Source organism: Callorhinchus milii, unplaced genomic scaffold, assembly GCF_018977255.1.
Source record: "Callorhinchus milii isolate IMCB2004 unplaced genomic scaffold, IMCB_Cmil_1.0 Scaffold24, whole genome shotgun sequence".
Taxonomy (NCBI): Eukaryota; Metazoa; Chordata; class Chondrichthyes; order Chimaeriformes; family Callorhinchidae; genus Callorhinchus; species Callorhinchus milii.
In genome coordinates, this window is record NW_024704765.1 from 9,647,025 (window position 1) to 9,674,217 (window position 27,193).

Sequence of the window (27,193 nt, forward strand, 5' to 3'; positions counted from 1 at the left end):
CCCTCCTACCCCTGTCCTCCCTGCCCACCACCCCTCCTGATCCCAACCCCCACCTCGGGTGCAAATCCTTGACTGTCCAGCGCCTTGCGACGTCCTCCCGACGTGAAAGGCGCTGTGTAAATATAATTCGGCGTTGCTGCTGCTGTTCTCGGGAACTCTATTCCCAGTGCCCCCTCCCTCTTGTGAGACTCGGCTCTTTGACTGTGCTTTTAGTCACCGTTTCCTACCCCTTACACCCCTCCCGCCCCCACCCCTCTTCGCCTCTCACCTTCCCCCCCCCCCCCCCCCCCTTGCCGAGGCTCGAGTGCCCAGCCAGCCGTGCCGAGCGCTTTGCCATCTGAGAAACGTCGCTCTCTCAGTGTGTTGTTGCACAGCCGGACGATGTGCACAGCTCTGAGTCTCGGTGCGGGTGGTTTGCTTCAGATGGGTGGTGAATGCGGAAAATCTGTCACCTCCACAAGGTCAGGGCCGGGATTTATTGCCTCGGTGGGCTGGCCATTCTCCATACAGTGAGCCCTGCGTGTGTGTGTGTGTGTGTGTGCGCGCGCTCCTGCGTGCGTAAAAGATGATTTGTAGCGTTCGTTCCATTTCTGCAGAATTAACCCACGAACCAGGCAGAGCTCAACTGCAGCCCAGACAGCAAACTGGACGTGTCTCCAGGAGGTCTCGACACCTTTCTAGTCGGGTTTTCAGAAAGAAAAGTTACTTCTAACGCGTCGACGGCCTTTCCCCGTTCCCTGCTTTTCCGACAACTTATGCTTCCCGTGCGCGCGCTCCTCCCAACGAAACTCGGTCGCTCAGTCCACGACTGTTTGTGCGGGGACGTCGCTGTGCGCAATCGGCTGCCGCGTTTCGCCCACGAAATACACAGTCGATCCACTTTCCAGGACACTCCGCGAAGCGCTTTGAGACCTCGGAGTTTTAATTTGAGGCGAATTAAATAATGAATTAATTTGCTGTGAAGAAAATTGCCTTAACCCTCTTCCCCCTTCCCCCCCACACCCCATATTGACGGCCCCTGGAAATCCATCTTTCAGGTAAAACCTTACAGGGCAAATCCCTCAGAAGAAAATCTATTTACTTGAACCTGATGTATTATTAAAAGAACTCTGGCTTGAGGGAGAACAGAGCCCTTTGCTGCTTGTGTGCCGGTCTCTTGTCGGGCTTGTTTTATTTATGCAGCTGTCTGTCTCGCCCGGCTTAATGGATGTCAGAAAGTCACGTGGCACTTGCAACCAATTTTAGTCATCGTCCAAATGAGCTGAAAGCAACACCAATGATTTTTTTTTTGGTGGGGAATGGGGGGGGGAGAAAAGCCCCAGAACTCTGCAATGTCAATTGTTTCACTCTCTCTCTCTCTCTCTCTTTCTCTTCGTTTTCTTTCCCTTCTTTTTCCTTTCCTGCTGTCCATCCGGCATTCTGCATTCCGCTTCCAAAATAAAAAATTATAATTTGGTCACTCGATCCACGACGGTTTGTGGGGACGCTGCCGTGGGCAGTTGGCTGCCGATTTGCGCCCACAAATACACCGTCAATTCACTTTACGGTATATTCCGTGAAGCGCTTTGACACGTCTCGAAGACGTGATGAGGCGCTGTATCAAATGCGAACATTAATATCATATAGTATATTATTACGCCTGACGTGAAAGGTGCAGAACAAATGTAAATTGTATGGTAATTGTATATTTTCTTGCTCTTTGTCTTTCTCGCCTCTTTTTCGGTCCTCTCGCTCAACCCCCTCTTCTTTCTCTCTCTTTCTCTCTCGTTTTCTTTCTCTCTGTCTTTCTCTCTGTCTCTCATTCCCTCCTGTCCCCTGGGTCCCTGCCAATGCTGATCGCATCACCGTACAATGTGAGAGCGGATTTATTAGGTTTGCGGATAAAATGGGTTCATGTTTTCTGGGAAATTTCGTTGAGGATCTAATATCCAAACAGCCGTGCGTGTGGGAGTTTGTTTTTCCACAAACCTTGGTCAGGGTATTAAGGGGTACGGGGGCAAGCGCGGGTACTTGGACTTGAGGTACACGTTCTTACCGAACGCTGGAACAGGCTCGAGGGGCTGAATGGCCTCCTCCTGTTCCTTTGCATAATATTAAAAACAACTCCGTTGAGCTTCCAGCTTGCTCGCTGGCAGCAATCCCGTTCTCCCACGCACAGTGCACTCGTTTGTTATCGTACCACTCCGACCGAGACACCGACTGCGTCAGTGAGAAAAACGATGTGTATTTTTTTTTGTTACCATTTCCGTAACTTTGTAAGCAAAAATGGTTCCTTCTCGATTCCCCATCATCGTCCCCCAGGACAGGGTACGTTGTACGGTATTGAGAATATCAGTGCTCTTTCATGACTTGGTTCTCGCTTCATGTATCGCCTTCTCTCCGATAGCAGTCAAACCCCCATCTCTACACCCCTACCTTTCCGACTGTATGTGCGTCAGCCGTCCTCGCAGCCCCCACTCCTTCCCTCCCTGCCCAGTGATATTACCCCATCGTCGCTGTGTTTGAGTCTGTCACCCAAGTGGAAGTACAACAACAACAACTTGCATTTACACCGCGCCCTTCGGAGCACTTAACAGTGGCGGAGTCTGATGCCGAGACGTGGGGAAGGGAGGTGGTGAACGTGAGCACGGTCGAAGAGGAAAGTCTTCGGCCGTGATCTAAAAGAGGGGGAGAAGGGGGCAAGGAGGAGGAGGGATTGAGGGAAGAGAGTGCCAAAGCTTCGGGGCGTAGTGCCTGAAAGCACGGCTGCCGACGCACAAGTTGTTCCTTGTCTGAGCAAGTTGTGTTGTGTGACAATCCTTGTGACTACTGTCGTGCCGCTGACTTGAAACGAGTTTGGTTAATAGCCACTTTGAGTGCACGTATGTCTGACCAGACGTTCCCTTTTTAAATCCCTTCTTTTTGTCCAGTCATGTTCCTGTTTTCTCCCCATTCCTTCTGCCTCTCTCTCTCTGCTCCCCAACACACTCAGCACAAGCCGCGATTCCATCCAATGGCCTTCCATTCCTTCAAAGCCCATCTCAAGAACTTCCTTTTCAACTGTGCCTTCGGTCATCTCTCCTTCCACCCCCCGTCTCTCTCCCTCTCTCCCCCCCCCCCCCACTTTGCCCTTGACACCACTCTCTGGTCCCCGCCCACAGCTCAGGTGCTCATCCCTCATTGTCCAGTGCCGTGAGATCCCCTCCTGACATGAAAGGTGCAAGTTGCTGTCGTTGATGACAATCTGTAAACTGTAGGACCATCCACAGGATCATCGGAGCTGCCTCCAAGTTATTTTCACCAAAAGGAGCAGATTTTCAGTAGCATTGTGGATTTCAAAGAATCTTACAGCACAGAAGGAGGCCATTCGGCCCCTCGTGCCTGCCTGTGCCGGCTCCTTGAAAGAGCTAACCCAACTCGTCCCAATCCCCCCCCCCCGCCCGCTCTTACCCCAATGCCCCCGCAAATTTTTTCCTTTCAAGAACCTATCCAATTCCTTTTTGAAAGCTACTATCGAATCTGTTTCCGCCACCCTTTCAGGCAGTGCATTCCAGACCGTAACAAGTCTCTGGGTTTAAAAAAGAAAGATTTATAATAATAATCCTGGCATTTGATATAGCGCCTTATGGCGTCTTCGAGACGCCTGCTGCAACACGGGCTGACTGATACTGATAAATTCGCTAGCGTTGAAACTGATTGAAGTTCACTCCTCTCTCTCTCTCTCTTTCTCTCTCACTCTCTCCCTCTCCCTGCTCTTTATTTTGGTGAGGTGGCTATTATGTGGCTGGGAGTTTTATTGATGGTCCGGGGCCAGGTTAAAGTCACTGTGTTCAGCCCTGCATTTTATTAACAAGTCTGCCGCAGTGACTGTCTCAATAATTAATGCGCCTCCATTGCTTTCAGTGCCGTGTGTTCCTGCAGCTTTGGTGGAGAGGGGAAGGAAGAGAAAATTGCTCGCTGGCCTCTTGCGATGCTGCTGTGTGTTCATAATTTCCAAATAGATTTATTTTGCCGCGAAATATATAGTCAGTTCACTTTGTAGTATGCTCTGTGAAGCGCTTTGAGACGTGATGAGGCGCGATCTCAAAGGCAAGGATTATTATTGCTATTACTGAGAGGCGCTGTATCAAATGCAAGAATTAGTATTATTACCTTTAATCTGATTCCCACAAATAGTTATGGAGTGAGTGACTGGTTTTATTCGGTTCGGGGGATTTTTTGGCCAGGACACTGGGTACGATTCCTTGTGCGTTTCCAGCAGATCTTTGAAACCCCCCACCCACCCTCCCCTCCCCGCGCAGACACACAAAGGATCAACGGAATTGCTTGACGAAGAAAGACCGAGGTCCACCTCGTCTGCCTTCTGCCATCCCGGTCCTCGCACGCCGGAATAACGGAGGTATTGATGGAGCAATTAATTCTGTACGGGTTAGCCCACAGCAGAGGGGAAAGCTTTGGGAACCTTGGATCCGCAGATGCCAGGTGCCCCCAAGCCTCCACAACACCCAGTGCAATCAAAGCACATTTTATATTCAAACTACATCGGCTTTCATTTTGCACTTGGATCGGATTTTAACCGGTGTTTGGGTAAGGAAAAGAAAGTAGAATTTCCAATAAGTTATTTTTTTGTCTGTATTAGTCCCGGGGTCTCAGTATATTTCTCTCCCCCACCCCAGGTTACCGCTGCCTGTTATTATTAGCTTTTGCCTTGACAGCTACATCAAACTATGGCCCTATTGTCTGTCAAAGCACAGGACAGGATTTATGTCCTCATTTACTGAGTGCAGCTATTTCACTCCACTGCTACATTGCTCCTAGCGACGCTAGCGATAGCAGTTTTTGCAATCAGAAAAAAAATACCTCACCTTCTTATTGGGAATAACAACCATAAATAATCCTTGCATTTAATGCAGCGCTCCTTCACAGCAGGAGGACAGCTCGGAGTGCTTCGCGTGATTTACTGTGAAGCGCACCGAGCGCGTGCTTTGAAGGTGAATTTTAATCATTCTGATATTAATTAATAATCCTCATTTGGCGGGAGCCCCTTTTCGCATCTGGAGGACGGCTCAAAACGCTTCACAGGGTTTCGAAACTGCTGTGCGCCATCGGGAAATGCAATCAATAGTAATCAATTAACTTTACAGCATATTCTGTGAAGCGCTTTGAGACCCCTCCACAACGTGATTAGGCCCTATATGTCAACTGCAAGGATTATTATTGTTTATTATTATTATTATTATAATACGATGTAACGCAGAATCACAGAATGTTACAACGCAGAAACAGATTATCGACCCATCTAACCCACTGTGTGCTGGTTATTTTCCACACGCGCCTAGTAAATCTCCAGCTCGCTCTATTTCTCCCCCTTCCCCCCCCCGTCCCCCCCCAGCCCCCTCCCTCCTTGACTACCCGTACCCTTTAATATTCCCCGTTTCAGGAAGAAGATGCCCTTCCTCCCACGGGCAGGGCGGGGGATTAAATAAAGCAGCCGGATTATCGATTGGGTTTGAAAGTGTAAAGGGTTGATGTGCCCCTTTGACTCGATAATGCGCACAGTTGGTTTACTGGTGTGGTTTGAGACACAGTGCTTTGGGGAATGAAAGCATCACCTTTGCACTGATGCCTTAAGCTCGTCTCCGCGTGAATCACAGAGAAGCTTCTCTATTGACGTCAGAAGCAGGAGCGTGGGGGGGGGGGGGGGGCGGGGGGAGGAGAGTGGGGTGGGGGAGGGCGTTGAGTGCTTTCTGTGCTGCAGTGCACAGATGGTACAGATATCTCACGATAAAACGAGAGCCCTCTCGAAATTGTGCCAAATTCCTGACGAAACTTTATTTTCTCTCTCGACTGTTCTGATTTTTTTTTTGTTTCTCTCTCTCTCACCGAAAGACATGAGGACGAGCTTTGCGTTTGCCCGACCGTTACCAGCAAACATAGGACATACTGTAAAGCGGATTGACTTGTGTATTTTGTGGGCGAAACGCGGCAGCCAATTGCGCACAGCAGCGTCCCCCACAAACAGTAGCGGATCGAGTGACCAATTCATTATTATTATTTTTTAAAAAAAGGGCACAATTGCACAGAGTTTGCTCGGCGACCTTGGCAAAAGCCGAGGGACCAGAAGACTGCCTCCCCTTTCCATCATAGCAAGATGCCAGGGAGAGAGGCGGGGAGGAGGAAGAGGAGGAAAAGCATCTTTGTAGATTCACTGTGAATGCGGCACAGTGATCAGTGAGCGAGACATCTTTCGTAGCTTTGAAACCACACGCGTCTCGATAGTCCTGTTGATTGTCTTGTCCACTAAAAAAATGTGGTTGGATGCCTGCCTCTCCCCCCCCCCCCCCCCCACCCCACCACCCCCCGCCCACATCAGTGGATTAGTCGTCGAGACATGTAATTTGATCGAAAGATTAAAAAGGGCGTGTGTGCACTTCACACACAATTACGGAGTGCGTTATATCACTGAAACAAGCCATTCAGCCCAATGGGTCCTCGCCCAAGTTTATACTCCACACAAGTCTCCACCCTTTCTAATCTCCTCTCCCACACCCCTCTGTTCCCTTCTCCCTCATGTGTCTCTGCACGCCTTGTACAGTATTGGGACTCTATTGCCATTGGCCATGAGCCACTGCCTGCCTCAGCACTCTTAAGACGCTATATAAATACAAGTTGTTGTTGACGTGAAAAGCGCTATATCAAATGCAAGGATTATTATTATTATTATCACCACGACTCCAGCTTCACAGTTGAGCCTCTCTCATCAACGTTGGCTGATGTACTGGAAAACCCAAACCAATTTCCATTCAGTATCTCGCAAGTTGGAGAATTCAGACTCCGCAGCGATCCAGCTGGCTATCGCACAAATGCAATAAATAGATTTGCGGGTGACCATGTGTGTGTGTTTTAAGCGTGTGAGCAAGCTTTTTGTGACTCACAGTCATACGTTGGAGAGGAACATTGGCCACATGGGTTTCTGATTTGCTTTAGAAATCATGTGTGGCTGAGGACAGGCAAATGGCTCGGGCTTGCTTACAGTGTCACTCAGCTATTCCCTTCGTGTCATAGAATTTAAAATAATTCTGTCAATTTCCCATCTCCGTAATAGGAAATGTCACTTGGATTTTGTCTCCCATTCCCATCGTGTCTTGTTTTGTTTTTAACGCCTTTGAAACATTTTCACTTGAAACAACAACAACTTGGATTTATATCGCGCCCTCCACGCCGGACGGCGTCTCAGAGCGCTTTAAAACGCTGCAGAAGAAATCAGGAACGTTGCACAACTTATTGTGGCTTATGAGATGCATTATTACTTCACGGTGGTTGTCTATGCGAGCATGACTGATTGTTTGTGGGTCACTGCTATGCCAATTGGCTGCCGTGTTTCGCCCACAAAACGTTCCGGCAATTCACGTGACAGTATAATCCGTGAAACGCTTTGAGGTGTCTCAGCGGCGCGATAGTAATAATAATCCTTGCATTTGATATAGCGTCTTATCACGTCTTCAAGACGTCTCAAAGCGCTTCACCGGATATACTGTCAAGTGAATTGACTGTACGGTTTGTGGGCGGAACGCAGCAGCCAATTGCGCACAGCAGCGTCCCACAAACAGTCGTGGATTAAGGCGTTGGATGCAAGGATTACCACCGTAATTACCCGTGGCCCAACCTGTTTGTACGGAAAGAGTGCGAAAGGCGCGCGACGGGCATTTTCTACCACTCCCTCGCGTTCGGCTGCTGTTGGAAGGGATTGCAGTCGGTGCAAAGGGGGGAATTTGCTTCCACCCAAAGCGCGGATGAAGCCGCTAACAGATCCAGCAACTGTTTCTATTTCAGGAGGCGCAGGCAGTGAGCGCTCGAGTTAGCAATGCTGCGAGAGACTCGCTTTTCACTCCCGGAATGTGAAACTAAAATTTTTCCACTGGCCGTTCAGCTGGTCAGGGGGATTTTACGAATGACAGATTTTGGTGGAATTTCAAGCGCACAGATTTTTCTGTCGTGCTTCCCCCCCCCACCACACACCCCCCCCCACCCCACCCCGGTCAACCACTTTTCTCTCCTGTCGTCGATGGCGTTATTATAATAATAACCCTGGTCGGATCCTCATCTGGAGGATCTACTGTGTATCTTCTGTGTTTGCCTTTGGGCGCTGCGCCCTGTTAACGTTGTTGAGACGTTGCGAAGTGCTTCACAGGATGCACTGTAAAGTAGATGGACTGTATGTTTTGCGGTCAATTGGGTGCCATGTTCAGCCTCAAAAAAATCCACAGTCGCTTCACTTTCCGGTATATTTTGTGAAGCTGTTTTGAGACATCTCGAAGACGTGATGAGGCGCTACATCAAAGGCAAGGATTATTATTACTATCACTATTATTACCACAAACAGTTCCCCGTCCCCTGGGCACTGAGACCAATTTCACAGCACCAGCTGTTTACCTGGTTGTGATCTGCCGTAGCAGAGTTCGGGATTTAAACCTGCGATCAAAGCAAGGAAAGAATTCGGGGTCTCGTGTGCGCCATGTGCGAACCACATGTAAACACAGTTGTCTTACGTGCTATGTGTATAGAGAGCAGGAGTCCTGTAGCTCAGCGGTTGGAGCACTCGCCTCGCAAGCGAGAGACCTGGGTTCGGTTCCCGGCAGGTGAAACCTTGGGCAAGTTTCCTTGCTCCACACCCCCTGATTATAATTCTTCAAGGGNAAAAAAAATAATAATTTGCTCACTCAATCCACGATGGGACACTGCTGTGCGCAATTGGCTGCTGGGTTTCGCCCACACGTGGTTCGAGCGCATAAAATTTCTCCGAGACACCGTCTGGCGTGAAGGGCGCTTATAAATCCAAGCTGTTGTTGTATGATACGGTGCCCCACGGTCTAGTTTTAGGCCATTATGGTATGATCACGATGCAGAAAATTAAGAGTATGAATCATTATTTACACAGTACAAAAGTAACTGTCTCTTAATACAATACCCTAAATAAATAAAATGATGTTTTGCCTCGTGGCTGTTGGTGGGGCGCTGTTCTGCTCAAAATGCCCTCTACGTTTCACCCACAAAATACGCAGTCACCACACTTTACAGTACGTTCCGTGAAGCGCTTTTGAGACCTCCTCTGATCGGGAACGGTGTCTATTGTGCCTATCGCAGTGGGAGGAAAAAATAATACTACCAAAATTAATAATACCAACATTAATAATATGAAGCTTAACTTTTTTTTTTGCCTCGTACATCCTTTTCTTATACTGGAAAATGTCCAACTGGCAGCTTTCTCAGTCTGGGGTGAAGGGCGGCCACAGACATCACCAGTTTCTGTGCTGGGAAACAGATGTGGATTAAAGATTCGCAAATCCACGAATCCGACCTATTTTGGACCCCGTGCTTCAGTGTGTAATTAGATTGCAATTGCATTTAGAAGTTTCACTGAGGATTTAAAAAAAAACATCTATTGTCATTTACGTAAGCAGAACTGATCTACATTTTACGTGCTAGGAATAACTCTCTCTTGCTACAACAACAACTTGGATTTATATAGTGCCCTCCACGCCGGACGGAGTCTCAGAGCGCTTTACAGTGTCGGGGGGGGGGGGTGGGGGAAGGTGACCAAAGGCGCGGTCGAAAAGAAAGGTCTTCAGCAGAGACCTGAAAGTAGGAAGGGAGGGAGCGAGACGAAGGGAGTGAGGAAGGCAATTCCAGAGCCTCGGGGCATAGTGGCTGAAGGCACGGCCGCCGAGGGTGGAGCGGAGGACTTGGGGGCAGGGAGGAGGCCAGATCTGGAGGAACGAAGGCAATGGGCACTGTTTTGAGGAGAGAGGTCAGAGAGGTATATATATATATATTGCTCCTTATAATAATAATAATGCTTGCATTTGATGTAGCGCCTTATCACGTTGTTGAGACGTCTCAAAGCGCTTCCCGGAATATACTGTAAAGTGGTTTGACTGTATATTTTGTGGGCGCTAATGTGCCCAGTGCCTTGTGAACTCAGTGATGTTCCGTCAATGTGGGATGGGCATTGGTTTCCCGACACCGGCTTCCACTTCGTTTGGAATGTTGGCGTCAATTTCCGGTGGACGGAAATTCCTAATTGCTCTGGAGCGGGAAGCGTTCAGCCTTCAGAGGCCGGCACAACTGGTGGCAAAGGGCAGTTTCCGGTCAGACCGGCAGGAAACAGTCTTTACCTACAGGGTGATCTGCGGCTGGAACAGGTTACTAGGATGGGTGGTTGAGGCCGAGGCTGTAGGGTTGGGGTTCGGGAAGGATGAGATCAAATGGGCATTTATTATTAATCCGAACTTCTCTTGCAATCTTGTGTGTTAAGTGGTTTTGTGAGGGACGGAAAGTGGGGGGTGGTGGGGAGGGTAAAGGATACCTGTAATGTATCTCATCGACCCCCAGCTATGTGATGGGTAACAAATGTAGGGGAATTGGTGCATCATTTCACATTCACGAGGAAACGTCTGTATCAATTGAATAAACGGACCGTAGAGTGACAGACGGGAAGGTGATAAATGAATGCTGATGGCACAACGGAACTGGAAAGGAGTTTTATATATATATATATATAAGTGATGGAAAGCATCACATTAGCAAAGGTGGAAAGAGAAAAATATTGGCGTATGATTATCGAACCGATTCACTGAAAGCTCTGCCTGTTATAGACGGAAGCTTTTATGAACCAAACTGGTTGAGTGTTCGGTTACCAAACTGAGGCCCTTTTGACCACAAGTCAAAGCAAGATATTTTGTAACCTTGTGCGGATAACTGAGAAGCCACAGTTTAATAATATTTCAAGTGCTTTGAGATGTTTTGATGTGTTGTTTTTCAAGCAAATCCTTGACTGTCTGTCGCCTTAGGAAATCCTCCGGAGGTGAAAGGCGCTACACAGACAACAACAGCAACAAATTACATTTGTTTAGCGCCTTTCGTGTCAGGAGGACGTCCCAAGGCGCTGAACAGTTAGGAATCTGCACCCGAGCAGGTGGTGGGATAAGGAGGGGTGGAGGGCAGAGAGGGTAGGGTTAGGAGGGTGACCACGGTCGAAGAGGAGGGTCTTGAAGGAGGCAAGGTAGGGGGCGAGGTAGAAAGGAATTACAAAGGGAATTTAATGCTGTACTTAGTCAATTGTTTTTGTTAGTCGGACCCCTTTTCCAGGTGTAAAGATCCCTTAAAAAAAACACGGCAAATATGTGCTCTACAACAGCACAATGATAATATTGTCTTACTTATCGCTTTGGATTAACAGTTCCTGTTTTCTCTCTCCCCTTTTTTTTTAGTTATTCTTAACCCGAAGAATCCAAAGGACTCCCCAAAGAGCTTCAGCTTCGATTATTCCTATTGGTCCCATACCTCGGTAAGAGTTTGCTCCCACCGATTGTAGATTCCTCCGTCACAAGACACTTTGTGTGGACAGTTAACCTCGGCCTCTCCTGGTCGTGTTAGAAATTGAGGCCACTGTTTTTTGGTCAGCCTGACACGTGCGGAAGTCCATCCCCGTGCTTAGGAGCATCCAAACCAAGGTTGAGAATTCCATGCATCCCACTTCCACATGGAAATTCCAGAGCAAGGTCCTTGGAATGGAATGCACTCTCCCTCTCTCTCTCAAAGCAGATTTGTAAATTGAATTTGAACGATGTGGTTAAGTCCTGATTTAAATGGTACTTAAAACTATATCTTTTTTTGTGTGTGTGTGTGTGTTCCCTTTGCTCCTGTCAGGCAGAAGACCCCTGCTTTGCCTCTCAGAACCAGGTGTACAATGACATCGGCAAAGAGATGCTGCAGCACTCCTTTGAAGGTTACAACGTGTGCATTTTTGCCTACGGACAGACTGGATCAGGGAAATCCTACACAATGATGGGAAAGCAGGAGAAAGACCATCAGGGAATAATCCCACAGGTATAAGAACCGAGCCACTTGTAACCTAACAGGTGCGGAAATTAATCGCTCCCCCAGCGCAGCATTGGAATGTCAGCCTAGACTGAGTTAAATGTCCGATGTGGGATTTGAACCTGCCCTTTACACAGTCGGATATATACTTTACAGTATATTCGCTCGACCCACGACGATTTGTGGGGCACTGCCGTGCGCAATTGGCTTCCGCGTTTCTCCCTCAAAAGACACGGTCATTTCACTTTACAGTAGTTCAATTCCAGGCAGAGGGCGAAACCTTGGGCAAGTTTCCTTACTCCACACAGAGCCAAATAATAATCCCTCCAAAAAACAAAAAAACAATAATTAAATTGGTCATTTTCAACCCATGACTGTTTGTGGGACATTGCTGTGAGCAATTGGCTGCCGCGTTCGCCCACAAATATACAGTCAACTCACTTTACAGTATATTCTGTGAAGCGCTTTGGGACGTCCTCCCGACGTGAAAAGCGCTATATCAAATGCAAGGATTATTATTATTATTATATCCTGTGAAGCGCTTTTGAGACGTCTCAACGACGCGATAAGGCGCTGTATCAAATGCGATTATTATTATTGTTGTTATTTCGACCCGAGTAGTGATTTTTCTGCTGATTTCCACCCAACGTTCTCTCGCCCTGTCTCTCCGCAGCTTTGCGAAGATCTGTTTGAAAAAATCAACGACAACAGCAACGCTGACATGTCCTATTCTGTGGAGGTAAGAACCCGGGAGAGCTCTCCTCGTCTCCGTAATTCCGTCCCGTTGCTGATTCTTAGATGGTTCTAAAGAGACAAATACACAAACCAGGCCCGATATCCTCGCCTCTTAAACATGAACCATTACAGCTGCTTCTTTGACGGCTTGTCCGATCCCAATCAGTGCCATGGGTAGGAGGCAGGGAATCATCCCACTCAGCTCCTGTTAACCCTGCAAGCCATAGCCCTAACGGGTAGGGTGGTCTTAGCTGCACAAGCAGTGGGAAAGCTTGCCCGACAGCGATATCAATGGCAAGGATGTGGGTTTAGCTGGTTACACTCCCAACGCACACTCTGGGCTCCCCCCAAGCCTTGGCTCTCGCCAACCTGCACCTAATACTTTCCAGAATTAGGTAAACAGGATGCGTCTATCCAGGGAGAGAGAGAGAGGGCGCGCGGGTTCCATTCCAACAATCTATCTCTGGGATTTCCACGTGTAGGTGGGATGCATGGAATTATCAGCTTGCTCTGGAGACTCTTAAGCGCAGTGATGGGTTTCCGCACATGTCGGACACTCAGCTGGGGGAAAAAAATAGAGCCACTCGCTGCAATAAATTTCCGTCACTAGCTTCCAGCCCTGAGATGCAAGCACAGAGAAACCAGAAAGGGATTCTGATCGAATCACGAGCTAGAATAGCCTGAGCTGCCGCCTCTCCAAACTGCTCTGAATGGTGGTGCGAGTCAGGCGGTTGTTTTTAACCTGGATGCCGTGTGCTGACAGTGCTCGACCTCAGGTTACATCCTTCGTCAAGTGTCCACCAGTTTTAACAGCGATCGAGCTGTTCAAATGTTGGATTGGAAGCAAGGGCTTGTGGAGAGTAATGCAACACGATACCGGGAGAGGTTTTATAACCCGCTTTGGGAATTTCGAATTGCTGACATTGATGGGATTGTATTTTAGTCTCTTATCATCACTGCCATTGCATAATATCTATCGATGGGGCTTGAAGAGCTCATAGTTTTGAAGAGATGAATGACTATTATATATCCACGTCAGAAGTACATACCGTTCCTGGAACAGAGCCAACCAAAGTTTAGCCGGATGGAACAACAGAAACAGGTTGTCGTAGCACACTCTGGGATTCTCCCCCCCACCCCTTTCACCTAAGTCTTGGCTCTCGTTAACCTGCGCCTAAAATTCTCCAGAATTAGGTTAGCAGGGAGCATCCCACCATGGAGAGAGAAAGGGAGAGTTCGCATTTGGTTCCAGATGCAGGGAAACTTCCATGTGTAGGTGACGTGCGCCTGTGGAACTTTCCATCTGGTTTGGACGCGTAGGGATGGGCTTTTTCCTATGTGTGGTTTTTTGGGGGGTCAGCAGGGGTGTCTGACACACACGGAAACCCATCACCGTGCTTGAGAGTCTCCAAACCAAGCTGAGAATTCCAGGCATCCCACCTACACATGGACATTGCGGAGATAGATTGTTGGAACGGATTGCGCACCTCTCTCTCTCTCTCTCTCTCTCCCCCTGGAGGGGCACATCCTGCTTACCTAATCCCGGAAAGTATTAGGCGCAGGTTGGCAAGAGCCAAGGCTTGGGGGGAACCCCAGAGAGTGCGTTGGGGGTAACTGCTGGAGTCTAACCAGCTAAAACCATGGTTTTGTGTCAAAACACCCAGCTGGTCCAAGGGAAAATGAAGTTCTACATCATTGTGGCTAAGTTTATAAAATTATATTATTTTTTTTAAAAAACGCTAGCTTTCTTCTTTATCCCATTTTTCGTGCTTTCGTGGTTTCTCACAGGTCAGTTACATGGAGATCTATTGCGAAAGGGTTCGAGATCTCCTGAACCCGAAGAACAAAGGAAACCTGCGTGTCCGAGAGCACCCGCTGCTGGGACCTTACGTGGAAGATCTCTCCAAACTGGCTGTGACGTCCTATACAGACATCGCTGACCTCATGGATGCAGGAAACAAAGCCAGGTTGGTTACCAACGTACATCTTGTTCTACTTCCACCTTCCTGGCGGTCGTTCGCACATAAATCCCAAACTACCTATGTACTGTATCCCATAATGTTATGGTTTTGATGTTAAATGTTAAACCAGATTAGCCTTTCGTCTGTATCCCCCTAGGAAGCCAGATCCTAGGCAGGACCCAACAGTCGTGTTGGGCGACAAGTATTAATATTTAATAATAATAATCCTTGCTTTTGATATTAGCAGCTTACCACGTCTTTGAGACGCCTCAAAGCACTTCACAGTTAAATGACTAATTCATCTATGATTGTCGGTACGGACGAAAGGAGAAAATCCCTTCCCTTTGTTATTTGGTTCACGCAGTACTGGGGATCTTTAAAATCCATATTTAAGAACTGGTGTAATTAGATGTGATGTCAAACCTGGATCCCACCTGCCTGTTTAAAAGATCCCAAAGCTACTATTTGAAAAGAGAAGGGAGTTTCTCTGTATTTCTGGACTTTTGTGGAGTCCTGTAGCTCAGTGGTTAGAGCGCTCGCCTTGCAAGCGAGACACCTGGGTTCAATTCCAGGCAGAGGGCGAAACCTTGGGCAAGGTTACTCCACACAGAGCCTAATAATAATCCCTCCAAAAAACAAAACAATAATAAATTGGTTATTTTCAATCCACGGCTGTTTGTGGGACATTGCTGTGCGCAATTGGCTGCTGCGTTTCGCCCACAAATAGACAGTCAATTCACTTTACAGTATATTCTGTGAAGCGCTTTGAGACATCGAGAAGACGTGAAAAGCGCTATATCAAATGCAAGGATTATTGTTATTATTTTGGTGGGGACACATTGAGCAAAGCTAAATGGCTGCCGCGATTGCCTACAAAATGACACTTGACATTAATGTGAAATTCTCGAGACGTATCAAGTTGAATGAGGTGCTCCGAAATTGTCAGTTCTTTCATTCACCTTTGGAAACATCCTATGTCGCTGTTCTGAGTGNTTTTTTTTGGTTCCATTTTCAGGACCGTAGCAGCGACAAACATGAATGAGACCAGTAGCAGATCCCACGCTGTGTTCACAATAGTTTTTACTCAGAAGAGACACGACGTGGAGACCGATCTCTGCACAGAGAAGGTGAGATCCGGTCACAAAGCCACGTTACCTTTCCTCCTCCCACCCTGGAGCTGTTTGCCTTCGAGTTTGCATCACAGTTTACATGTGAAATATTAATAAACCTTTTGGTTGATACAATGTCCAGTGGCCGACCATTATCTCGTCAACAACACCTAAGAAAGTGTAGTCGCGTCCTCACCCCCAGAAAACTAAAGCCCTGATGGGTCGGATAATAATATCTGGCTAAGTATCTTGTTTCAGGTTCTGATCCCATTTCTCTGTGGCTTCTTCCCTTGCTCTCTTACCCCCTTCTCCCCACCCCCACCACCAATGGTTGTTTGCTAAACCCTGAAACCCTAACCTGGTCTGAATCAGTGTAAGTTTCCTCTTTACGTTTGCAGGTCAGCAAAATCAGCCTCGTGGATCTGGCTGGCAGCGAACGAGCTGATTCCACAGGGGCCAAAGGAACCAGGTTAAAGGTAATTTATGATAATAATTATCTTTGCATTTGATGCAGCGCCTCATCACGGGTTTAATAATAACATCCATAATAACTTTGGAATGGAACCAATCGATGACTTTGACTGTTCACTTCCAGGAAGGAGCGAATATTAACAAGTCCCTCACCACGTTAGGAAAAGTCATCTCCGCTCTTGCAGAAGTGGTGAGTGTCTTAACTGTTTACATCTGAGGCACTAGCTCTGTCTGATGGAGTCGTTTAATGCCTGGCACAAACAACCAAAAAAATGCAAATTATATAACTAATTAATAATTCCACCTGGATCCAGGTTTACTCTTATTAACGTAGGCTCTGAAATGCCACGCAGAGAAACTATAGCTCGACCGAGGTGAAATGTTACCCCTTTGTATAGCAATGAGCAGCGGGTTTCCATTAAGGCTATAACAAAGCTGGGCATCTTTAATAGCAATAATAATCCTTGCATTTGATGTAGCGCCTTATCACGTCGTTGAGACGTCTCAAAGCGCTTTGCAGGATACACTGTAATGTGGAGTGACTGTGTGCTTTCGTGGGCAGCCAATTGCGCACAACAGTATCCCATAAACAGTCGTGGATTGAGTGGCCAAGTTATTATTATTACTTTGGTGGTGGTGGAGGGGGGTGGGGGGATGTCCTCTCTGCCTGCTACTTTCTTTGGATCTTCTCGTCTGTGCCGATCTCGTGTGCCTGTGTCAGGAAATGAAGCCGACAACAACAAACTATCCTCCGTAACTTTTCTCTCTTTCTTTCAAATTGTGCCGCCTTTTACAGGATAACGCCCCCAGTAAGGTACAGTGCAGGTTGAATGTATTGCTTGCTGTGTCTAACAACGATTTACAGTGTGAATGTGACTTCTGTAACAGTGCTGACATTTGCACTGTGCATCTTGCATTTCACGCAAATGCTTCACGCCTGCGCGAGAACTCACCGACTCAGGTCCTAGGAAATTATCATTAATAACAATAATAATCCTTGCATTTGACATAGCGCTTTAACACGTCATTGAGATGTCTCAAAGCGCGTCACAGAATATACCGGAAAGTGAATTGACTGGGTATTATGTGGGGGAAACGAAGCATGGCAGCCAATTGCGCACAGCGGCATCCCACAAACAGTCGTGCATTAAGTGACCAAATTATTATTTATGTGTTTTTTTTAAGACGGGATTATTACCCCCGGAATGGGATCCGCCGGGCGACTAAATTAGACTGGTGTCGCCTATGTAAAAAATGGAACTAACAACAAATGTGTATTCTAAAGCAAATTCAAATGTAATCTTCCTAACCTGCGATGCGGACATTTTATACTCTACTGGCCACTGTTCCATGCAAGCGAGCAACAACAACAAATTCCATCTGTATGGCGCCTTTTGCGTCGGGAGGATGTCCCAAGGCGCTGGAATTTAGGGCAGCGGAGAGCGAGGGGGAGATTTTTTCCAGCGGGAGTAGGAAACGGGGGTTGGGTGGCTGGGAGAGGGATAGAGATGGAGGAGTGGTCCCAGATGGCTTTGTCGGTGATAGTGGTGTCCGAGACCCTGAGGCTCAGGGTAATCAACAGGAGCTTTGAATTGCAGTCGCTCTGTTTACGCCAGACTGCATTATCGCATGCACGAAACAACCAGCCTTCTAGATCTGTCTGCGTACGGGCGACTGTGATCCATTGACCTTTTTTCGAGCAAACAATAGGGGTTGAGGAACTTTCGGGAAGAATTTCAAATAAAGGGTCAAATTTGGGTGAGAATGTGGCGTAAATAATGTATCTCAGCGCAGGATTACTCTCATTTTTTTTGTTTTTACTGCGCGCTCGGCTGAACGGAATGCTAAAGCTTTGTCTCGAGCCGTGTTGGTGTGTGTGTTTTTTTTTTTAGCCGCAGTGTCTGTAGTTGCTTTGGACATCGGCACGAACAGAATTAGTTTAATACGGTGTCTGCACTAAATGGGACCTGACCCATTCTGTGCACGTGAAAACAGTGCGAATATCCAGGCATTTTGCAAAGCACAAAATGACACAAAAACCTTTTCACCCCAGCCACTACAGCCCTACTCTGTGCCAGCCTCGCACCCTTTCACCCGCTCACTTGCTCTTGTTCTCTTTGTTTTTCCACCTCCGTCTTCCCCACTTTGTGTGTGTGTGTGTGTGTCTGTCTCTCTCTCTCTCTCGCGCTTTCACTCTCAGATGTACTGAGGGGTATGATACGGTGGAGTTTAAGGGACCTGCCGAACGAGACCAGGCTCGATGGGCTGTGTGGTTCGCAATCCTGCTCCCGTTTTCCCGTGTCCCTATTGAATCCCCAAATCTTTTCTCTTTTTTCCGACTTGTTGCACAGAGTAAGAAGAAAAAGAAGTCCGATTTTATTCCGTACAGAGACTCGGTCCTAACATGGCTCCTGCGGGAGAATCTGGGTAAGATGGTTTGGCTGCTCATACCTACACTTGTAGAGATGCCTAAAGAAACTGGACACCACAAATCGTCCTCATTAAACACTTAAACAATATATAATAATCCTTGCATTTGATAGGAGGGTGACCGAAGGCACGGTCGAAGAGGAGGGTGTTAAGATGGGCCTTGAAGGAGGGAGGGAGGAAGTGAGGCGAAGGGACTGTGGGATGGAGATCCAAAGGGGCAGGAAAGCTAAAGGCCCGACTGCCGATGGTGGAGCAGACAGGGCAGGGCGGGGGGTCATGGAGCAGGTCGGAGCCTGCTGAGCGGAGAGAGAGCGATCAGGACAGTATGGAGTTATGGCTGATTTTGTGCGTCGCTCTCTCACAGGTGGAAATTCACGGACAGCTATGGTTGCTGCTCTCAGCCCGGCTGACATCAACTACGATGAAACTCTCAGCACTTTAAGGTACGTCTGCCTTTAACCGACAACCAGGGCTCGGGCTGCCCTTGTTAACCAATTTGGCTTGTGGTGTTCTGCAGGTGTCCACAAGATCCTCTTATTCTTCTGTTAAATGCAAGTTCTTGTCGAAGTTGTTGTTGTGACAAAATAGGGATATGATGAGATTACGGAGGAGCTGAAACAAGATGCCAGAGACACACTTCCCCTCCTCGCTCACTCCATCCATGTTAACGGAATTTATCGCAGCGAACATAGCGACGGATCTGCCATGAAAATGATGGCGCTCACACACTCACTCACTCACAATCACTCACTTACGCATACCCACACACACACACACTCACTCGCACACACACACTCACATTCAAACACTCACTCACATTCACACACATACACTCACTCACACTCACATTCACACACACTCACACATTCACTCACACTCACACAGCGATCCTCTGAACGTCTAAATACAGTTGCACACTTGCACCGAATACAATTAAAGTACTTCTAAATACAATGATCATCATGTTTCAATTGTTGGTCAGTGCACTCTTAGGAGGGAAAAAAAACACACACACGTGCGGGATAACTGGACTTTGTAGACACCTTGTAGGTTTGTGATAGTCAGCAATAGTACTAATAATAATAATCCTTGCATTTGAGGTATAGCGCCTAATCACAGAATATACTGTAAAGCAAATTGACTGTGTATTTTATGGGTAAAAGAGTCCAGTGGAAAGCAGCAACATTTTGAGTGAATGGACAATTTCCAGTGTCATTTCAAGCACAGAATTTGTAAGGTTTATTTCCTTTTTCTTCCCCTCTCTCTCTCTCTCTCCCACCCCCCCCACATACACACACAATCAGGTATGCGGACCGCGCAAAGCAGATCAAGTGCAACGCAGTGGTTAACGAGGATCCCAACGCCAAACTCATCCGTGAACTGAAGGACGAAGTGACGAGACTGAAAGACCTGCTGCGTTCTCAGGGCCTCGGCGACATCTTGGAGAGTAAGTGGATTAGCCGTTAAGCCAGACCCTCTCTACAGAAATCCTCGCTAATTAAAGGGCGTGCGTACTGTTGCAAACAAGGATAAGACCCTGGAACGGTTAAACTTCACACGCCTTCTCATTCGTTGGTGTGCAGGGCGGGACGATTAGTATTCAGCAATATTAATATTGTACAACTTAGTAATTGCTGCCTTCAGTAATCAGCTGATCATTATTCAGCCCCCACACATACACACACCTTCAGTCCTAACCATTGAAGCTTCAATCGAACCAATTAATCCGATAGGCGAGAGACCTGCCAGGTGATTTTAATCGCCGTGTGTCTTGTTAGTAATGAGGTTGCGTGCAATGCTAACCAGTCACTGATCAAAGTCACCGGTGACGTCTCCTAAGTACATTCCCCCCACCCCAACGGATGCAGCTTCAGTTAGACTGTTGGTCGTAGCGATGGCCTGAATATATTACCCACATTTTACACAGGTCCTCCGCCTGGATTTAAGTTCTCTTCCCTCTCCCACACACCCCCCACCCTGCCTGCCCGTTAGCTAAACATAACCATAATAAATTGCCGTTTTATGCAATGCGTCAAAACGAAAAGCATCTTGATATTGAAATAAAGTGATAGAACCAATTATGAGCGCTCAGCAAAGCTGCTGTTTGTTGCCCCCAAATCGGTCATAACGTCCGGTACGTTTTTTTAAAGTGAGTAGTTTCCTCCTCTTTTCCCCCCCCCCCCCCCCCTCCCCAACACCACTCACACATGTGCCGTTTCTCACCCCTTCACACACCAAAAGTCTTTTAAACGTTTCTAATATAGTATCGGTGGCCAGGCTTTCAGGCACCGAAACTCTGGACCACTCTCCCTCTATCCCTCCGCCTTAGCACTTCCTTCCTCACCTTCAAGTCGCGCCTGAAGACTTTCCTCTTCGGCCGCGCTTACGGTCACCTCCCCCTCTCCCCCCCCCCCCAGCTTGCCGTCGTGCTCCACCACTGTCAAGGGCTCTGGGACGCTACCCTGTGTGAGGGGGCGCTGTGTAAATGCAAGTTGTTGTCGTTAGCCGTTATTTTTAATCTGACTTGATCCAAAAAAGACTAAAAGCTTCAGTATCCTTTTTTTTGTAGCAAAAACTGCCTGCGGCCTACTTACGAAACTCTTACCCGTCTCTTGTCCCTTCCCACCCCTCTCCTTCCCCGCCCTTTCCCCCCCAAATGAAAGAAATCCCCCCCAAATAAAATTGGTCACTTACAACCATGGCTGTTTGTGGGACACTGCAAACTGGCTGCGACAAAATACACAGTCAGTTCATTCTATCGTGTATTGTGTGAAGCCCTTTGAGATGCCCCAACAAAGTGATATCATTATTAAATAACGGATAATAATTTTTTTTATTAATTTAAAAAAAAGGGATGCTGCGCTTAACGAGATCAGATCAAATGGCATTTATTTTCTTTCCGAGACTTCTTATTTCTGTTCAACTGAAAACTGATGTGACGTAAGTTTTCAGAATGACTTTTTATCCCTTCTCGTTCTCCTTCCTTGCAATCCTACCAGTTGAAGCAGTAGATGATGAGTGTCCTGGGAATGGAAGCAAATGTGTGTATAAGTGTCTCGATACCTTCTTATTCTACCTACTGATCTGCTTTTACATCAGCTCTGCTTCAATCAATCCCCAAAGCTTTGCATGCCCAAATGAGTCTCCCTGCCCCCCCTTTAAATTTTCTTTGCAGGAAATTCCCAAATAGATTTTTTGTGTATCTGGTTTGTCTTGTGCAGTACTGCTTATTTTTAATACGTGTGTGTGTACGTTTCTACCCCGAGAGTTGTTACGGTCTGGAATGCACTGCCTGAAAGGGTGGTAGAAGCAGATTCGATAAATAGCTTTCAAAAGGGAATTAGACGGGTACTTGAAAAGGAAATAAATTGCAGGGCTATGGGGTAAGAGAGGGGGGAGTGGGACCAGTCGGCAGCTCTTTCAAAGAGCCGGCACAGGCACGATGGGCCGAATGGCCTCCTTCTGCGCTGCAGGATTCTATGATTCTATGATAAGATTCAGGTATTTAAGTATTTTGTATTTTCATTGTAGGATGATTTCATACCCAGTTTATAATCAGTGTCCAGTGCATTTTTCGCTCTCTTTATTAAGCATCGAATAAGTCTTCCTGTAAGCTTTTGTGTGCGAGAGAGAAGTGCGCGTTTCAAAATGCATGTGTGACTCTTTTCTTTGCTGAGAACCTCCTGCTTTGCCGACCTTCATCAGAAAGTAACAATCAGTTGTCTACCGTTTCCTCTCTGCTGTTTAATACTTACACTGATGGTGGTTTTAAAGTCTTTGTCGGGCCCCCCCACCCATTTGGTCAGGAAGCCACGGTCGTTCCTGGAGTTTTAACATACTCCCTGGTTGATGTGACGGAAACCGGAAAGCAATTTCGGGAATCGCTTCCTGAGATTGACCAGAACTCGGTCATCAGTTGAATATGTCGTTCAAACGAATTACATATTTATGAATTAACCTTACTGTAATGTGTCATATATATATATATACCTGTAAAACGTGTGTGTGTGTGTATATATATTCAAACTTACACATACATTCACGTTTTATATTTGTTCAGTTTTCTAAGACTGAAACAAAATGATTGTGTTTAGAACTACCATCCAGTGTGTGTGTGTGTTTGCGCATTTCCAGAACCCTATCTCTTGTGGTCTTATGTCTTTCCTTTCCTTTTTTTTCTCTTTCTCTCCCCCCCCCACCCCACCCCTTCCCCCTCCCCGCCAACTCCCCACCTTTCCCCCCCCCCCCCGCCCCTTCCTCGTTTCTCTCTCTTCTGACTCAGATTTGAAAGACATACAGAACAGTAACCATAGGTACAAACTAGCTTCTGGAAATCAAAGGCCTGGCCATTTCTCCACAGCACCAGTGGGTTCACTGACCTCCTCTCCATCCTTATCCTCTCTGAGCGGCCAACCAGGTCTGCAGTCAGTCACCAGCCTGCAGGAGAGAATAATGTCCACGCCAGGTGGCGAAGAAGCTATTGAACGCTTAAAGGTACGTCACCGAGAAGTAATAATAATAATAATGGTAATAACCTTTGCATTTGATATAGCGCCTTTTCACGTCTTCAAGACGTCTCAAAGAGCTTCACTGTAAAGTGGAGTGACTTGTGTATTTTGCGGGGCTCAAGGAGGTGATCAGATCATCTTTTAATGTCTGGATTTAATATCTGGCATTAAACGAGTAAGTGTCAGTGCAGTCAGAGCTGATGTGTTACCTGCATGTTACCAGAGACTCCTTGAATATAGCAGCCCTGAAAGGCAGGAAATGGGTGGGTGCTTCTATTTTAGTCTTTCGTACGCTGTAGGTTGTGTTAATCACCGATTTGTAGGCCTACGGAGTATTCAGACCATGCTACAATTCCTTGCAATCCCCACCCACCTTTACATAGAAATCTTAAAATGATGCATTGCATATGCCCCCCACCCCCCCAAACCTTTCCAGCACGTAAATCAGAAAAGGAACATCGGAACAGGAGGAGGCCATTCAGCCCCTCGAGCCTGTTCCGCCATTCTATTAGATCATGGCTGATCTGTACCTCAACGCAAATGACCCGCCTTTGCCCCATATCCCTTGATGCCCTGACCGAACAAATGTCTATCCACCTCAGTCGTGAAATGTTTTTGAACGGATCCAGCCGTAATCCGCAGCCTTTTGGGGAGAAATCTTTTTCTTTGGCGAAACAGCGAACGATCGAGGGGTCGAGTGCGCGATTGTTTTGTTGGAATCCAGCTATTTCTGTTAACGTGCTCGAGTGTTTATAACGCAGTGCCTTGATGAGTTCTATTCCGCTCGCAAACAGTGAAATCCGACTTGCATGTCAAGTGAGGTCCCCCCCCCCCACCCCCCCGTTGCGTTACACCCCTACCATCACCTGTTACCGTGACAACTCCAGACACACCGACCCAGTCACCCCCTCAGCCACATTGTCCGTCTCCGAAGCCTGTCCGTTCCCAGGGAGATGACGATGGAATTTCAGGCCTGAGCTCGTGTTACAATCAGAGCGTTTTACATTCCATGTCACCACTTTCAAGAGAGAAGTGGATGGATCTTTGGGGAGGACAAATTTGCGAGGGCTACGTGGAGAGCGCGGGGCAGTGGAGTTAATTTGGACAGCTCTTTCAAGAGCCGGCACGGATATAATAGACCGAATGGCCTCCTTCTGTGCTTTTTGATTCTACATCGTCTGTGTATAAAATATAATGGGTTTCGCCCACAAAATACCGAGTCAGTTCACTTTGTGGTATTTTCTGTGAAGCATTTTGAGATGTCTTGAAGACGTGGTATCGAATGCAAGGATTATTATTATTTCCATGAGAAATACGGATTATTAAATGCGTTTGATTCGAACTGAGACTTTTTTTTGGATCGAAGGGATGTTTAGCGGAACACGTGTCGATGATGGTGTGTGTGTCTCAATCGACAGATCATTCCGATTTGTGCCTCTCTTCAGCACTGTGAGGCATAACTTGGCATAAATATAAATGTTCTCTTTTTAAGCGTTCAGTTGTTAGGATGTTGCAGATGTCTTTTTCCTTCATCTTATTTTTCTTCTTCATCTTCCTGCTCAAAAAAAAACCTGTGGGATATTTTCGCTTGCCTTATCTCTTCTCTCCCCCCCCCCCCCACACACACACACACACACACACATCAGTGGATCATGTAGTGATGACTTCATAAACCATGAGGACAGAATGGGGGTGGGGACAGAGGGTTTAAATAGTCCTTAATGGCTCAGGGTTTTAATGGCTTCCTTTATGTTTTGTTTGCAGGAATCCGAAAAAATCATCGCTGAGCTGAACGAGACGTGGGAGGAAAAGCTTCGGAAAACCGAGGCCATCAGGATGGAGAGGTCAGGACTTTCTTCTGCTAAGCAGGAGTCATTACCAGAGTGGGAAAAACAGTAACATATTAATAATAATGATGATAATAATAATCCTCGCATCTGATAGAGAGCCTCATCACGTCTTCGAGACGTCTCAAAGCGCTTCACAGAGTATACTGTAAAGTGAATTGACTGTGTATATGGCGCCTTTCACGTCGGGAGGAGGTCACAAGGCGCTGAAACTCACCAAACACCTTTCTCCAATTCCAGAGAGGCGCTTTTGGCTGAAATGGGGGTTGCTATAAGAGAAGATGGTGGTACCTTGGGAGTTTTCTCACCAAAAAAGGTTAGACTCGTGCAAAGAGTTTCCTTGTCTGTGTGTGTGTGTTTTTTGGGGGGTGGGGAGGTTGATGACGGGGGCAGTGAAGATCAATTCAAAGACCCACAGGAGCACCACGATCAAACGGATTGTACTTTCAAGTGCTTTTCACGTTGCTCTTTCCATTTTATTGACAATCGTTGCATTCACCCGTTTGGGATTCTGTTACTCTTTCACTCACTCTTTCTGTCATCGTCGCATTTTTTTTTCTTTGCTTTTCACTTATCGTTTGGATTGCTGTTTTGTGTCACTGATCAATTGCATTGGTGGGCATTCGATCGTGGGGTGGGGTTGGGGGGGCGTGGGGGGTTTTGAGGGGGCAGGGGAGGGTGTTGAGCAGAAGAGGGGTGAGTTCCCAAAATTACATGTGGTACATTATAACACTTGGCCACTTTGCGAGTTATTTTACAAGGTTACAGATCTGTGGCAGCAGAAGTGTTTGTAGAAGTAAATTAATATTCTGTTTGTGCCTTTTTTTAAACAAAATAAAACTTGGGTTTTTTGGTTGATGGGGGTGGGGGGTGGGAGTTGGGGAAGTAGGGGTCGTTGCTGAGATACACCGAGGCAGCAGGAAAAGAGTGCAGGGTTGTGATGGGGAAATTGGAAGAAAATAAACCAGGAAGTATTTCCAAGATGGAAACCAGGAAGTTTTTTTTTGATATACAAAAGGTAATTAATGGCTGGACTGGATCATTGGGAACTATGGATGCGACAAGATTGCTTGTTTAAGAAATAGTGTTGTAACGAAGACCACAGCAGCTAGCAATTAGATAGCGCCCTTCACGGAAGATAATGTTGTGGATAGAGCATATATTTTACAGAGAAATCTGGTGTAAAGGGAACTCACAGGAGACGGAGCCATTTTGAATACGCCCCAGTGCAAACCCACTTTCATTGTTATCTGTTGTCCCAATTGTTGTTCCATTTGTTTTTCACATTTTCTCCCTGCTTTCCTGCCTTCGCGCCCTCTGTTCAGCTTTTGAGCCGAACCCCATCTGAACAGTTTGATGACTCCGATGAAATACTTACTCCAAAAAAGGTTGGTTTAATACGTTTGAGTTCACCAGCCCGAGCCTTTAGAAGTCGATGATGACGATTCGATCTCAGCGACATCAACTTGTAAATGTGAAGAAATCCTCCTCCTGATTTATTTACAATATATTTTCAGCCAAGAGTCTCGCGCCCTCACACGTCCTTGCGTGATCTCCCGCCAGATACAGCACAGGAGGAGGCCATTCGGCCCATCGTGCCTGCCTGTGCCAGCTCTTTGAAAGAGCTCTCCAATTCGTCCCCCTGCCGCCCCCCCCCCCCCCCCTCTTTCCCCACAGCCACGTAAATTTTCCCTTTTCCTTTTCTGTGTCGGAAATTTTCAACTCAACACGTGAACTAATGCAGATTTTCAGCGTCTTTCTCTTTCTTCGATGCTGTGGATTTGTGTAGTTCCTGCTTTTGGCACCAACTAGTCCCTCTCAGTGACTTCATACCAAAGTGAGTTCCTCTCTCCAGCTTTCTTCCCTCCCTCTTTCATTTCCCCTTCCTCCCGTCGCCAATCCTCATTTCCGAAATTTATACCCACGGACGTTGCATTGTTGGCTACCCACCAAAGCTGTGGCGTCACCATGACAATGTCCCCAAAAAGGGTGCCCCATCAGTGGATTTCAACACAGCTTGTGTAGCACGTAATGCATTGAATAGGAAGGTCAAACCATGGACAAGCACAATGGAAGCACCTGACATCAGCAGACACTTTTACAGCTTTGAAAAGCTTGTCGGTTTCCAACGGTGGCTGGAAATCTATTTCCCACCAAACCCATTCTCTCTCGCCTTATTGTAGATGCGAGTCTTTTGACAGACGCGGGTTATTTAAGACGTAGAGTTTAGGAGGGCGGAAAAAACTTTTCTTTTCTCTCTGGCTGACTCACAA

At 47.0% G+C, this 27,193-nt stretch overlaps 1 protein-coding gene and 1 long non-coding RNA gene across 8 annotated transcripts in view; one reads left to right on the forward strand and one right to left on the reverse strand.

The window, feature by feature from the left end:
• The window catches only part of kif1b (kinesin family member 1B), a 93,469-nt gene that overhangs the window by 24,990 nt on the left and 41,286 nt on the right, over positions 1 to 27,193 (forward strand). For 6 of the 7 annotated variants that reach the window (XM_007902154.2, XM_042343502.1, XM_007902151.2 and 3 more), the window contains exons 3-17: positions 11,250 to 11,326; positions 11,689 to 11,868; positions 12,533 to 12,598; positions 14,383 to 14,561; positions 15,571 to 15,682; positions 16,063 to 16,140; positions 16,260 to 16,325; positions 16,932 to 16,949; positions 18,487 to 18,562; positions 18,930 to 19,008; positions 19,870 to 20,012; positions 21,565 to 21,606; positions 22,848 to 23,059; positions 24,838 to 24,917; positions 25,161 to 25,236. In XM_007902154.2, coding sequence (XP_007900345.1) covers positions 11,250 to 11,326; positions 11,689 to 11,868; positions 12,533 to 12,598; positions 14,383 to 14,561; positions 15,571 to 15,682; positions 16,063 to 16,140; positions 16,260 to 16,325; positions 16,932 to 16,949; positions 18,487 to 18,562; positions 18,930 to 19,008; positions 19,870 to 20,012; positions 21,565 to 21,606; positions 22,848 to 23,059; positions 24,838 to 24,917; positions 25,161 to 25,236 — 1,484 coding nt within the window. The remainder of the gene's footprint in view (positions 1 to 11,249; positions 11,327 to 11,688; positions 11,869 to 12,532; positions 12,599 to 14,382; positions 14,562 to 15,570; positions 15,683 to 16,062; positions 16,141 to 16,259; positions 16,326 to 16,931; positions 16,950 to 18,486; positions 18,563 to 18,929; positions 19,009 to 19,869; positions 20,013 to 21,564; positions 21,607 to 22,847; positions 23,060 to 24,837; positions 24,918 to 25,160; positions 25,237 to 27,193) is intronic. The other variant, XM_007902155.2, reaches the window with a different exon arrangement.
• Positions 21,432 to 24,018, reverse strand: LOC103184242. The gene is made up of 3 exons (XR_488499.2): positions 23,940 to 24,018; positions 22,945 to 23,002; positions 21,432 to 21,588 (listed from the first exon to the last, which is right to left on the reverse strand). It is a non-coding gene; the product is annotated as an uncharacterized LOC103184242 (long non-coding RNA).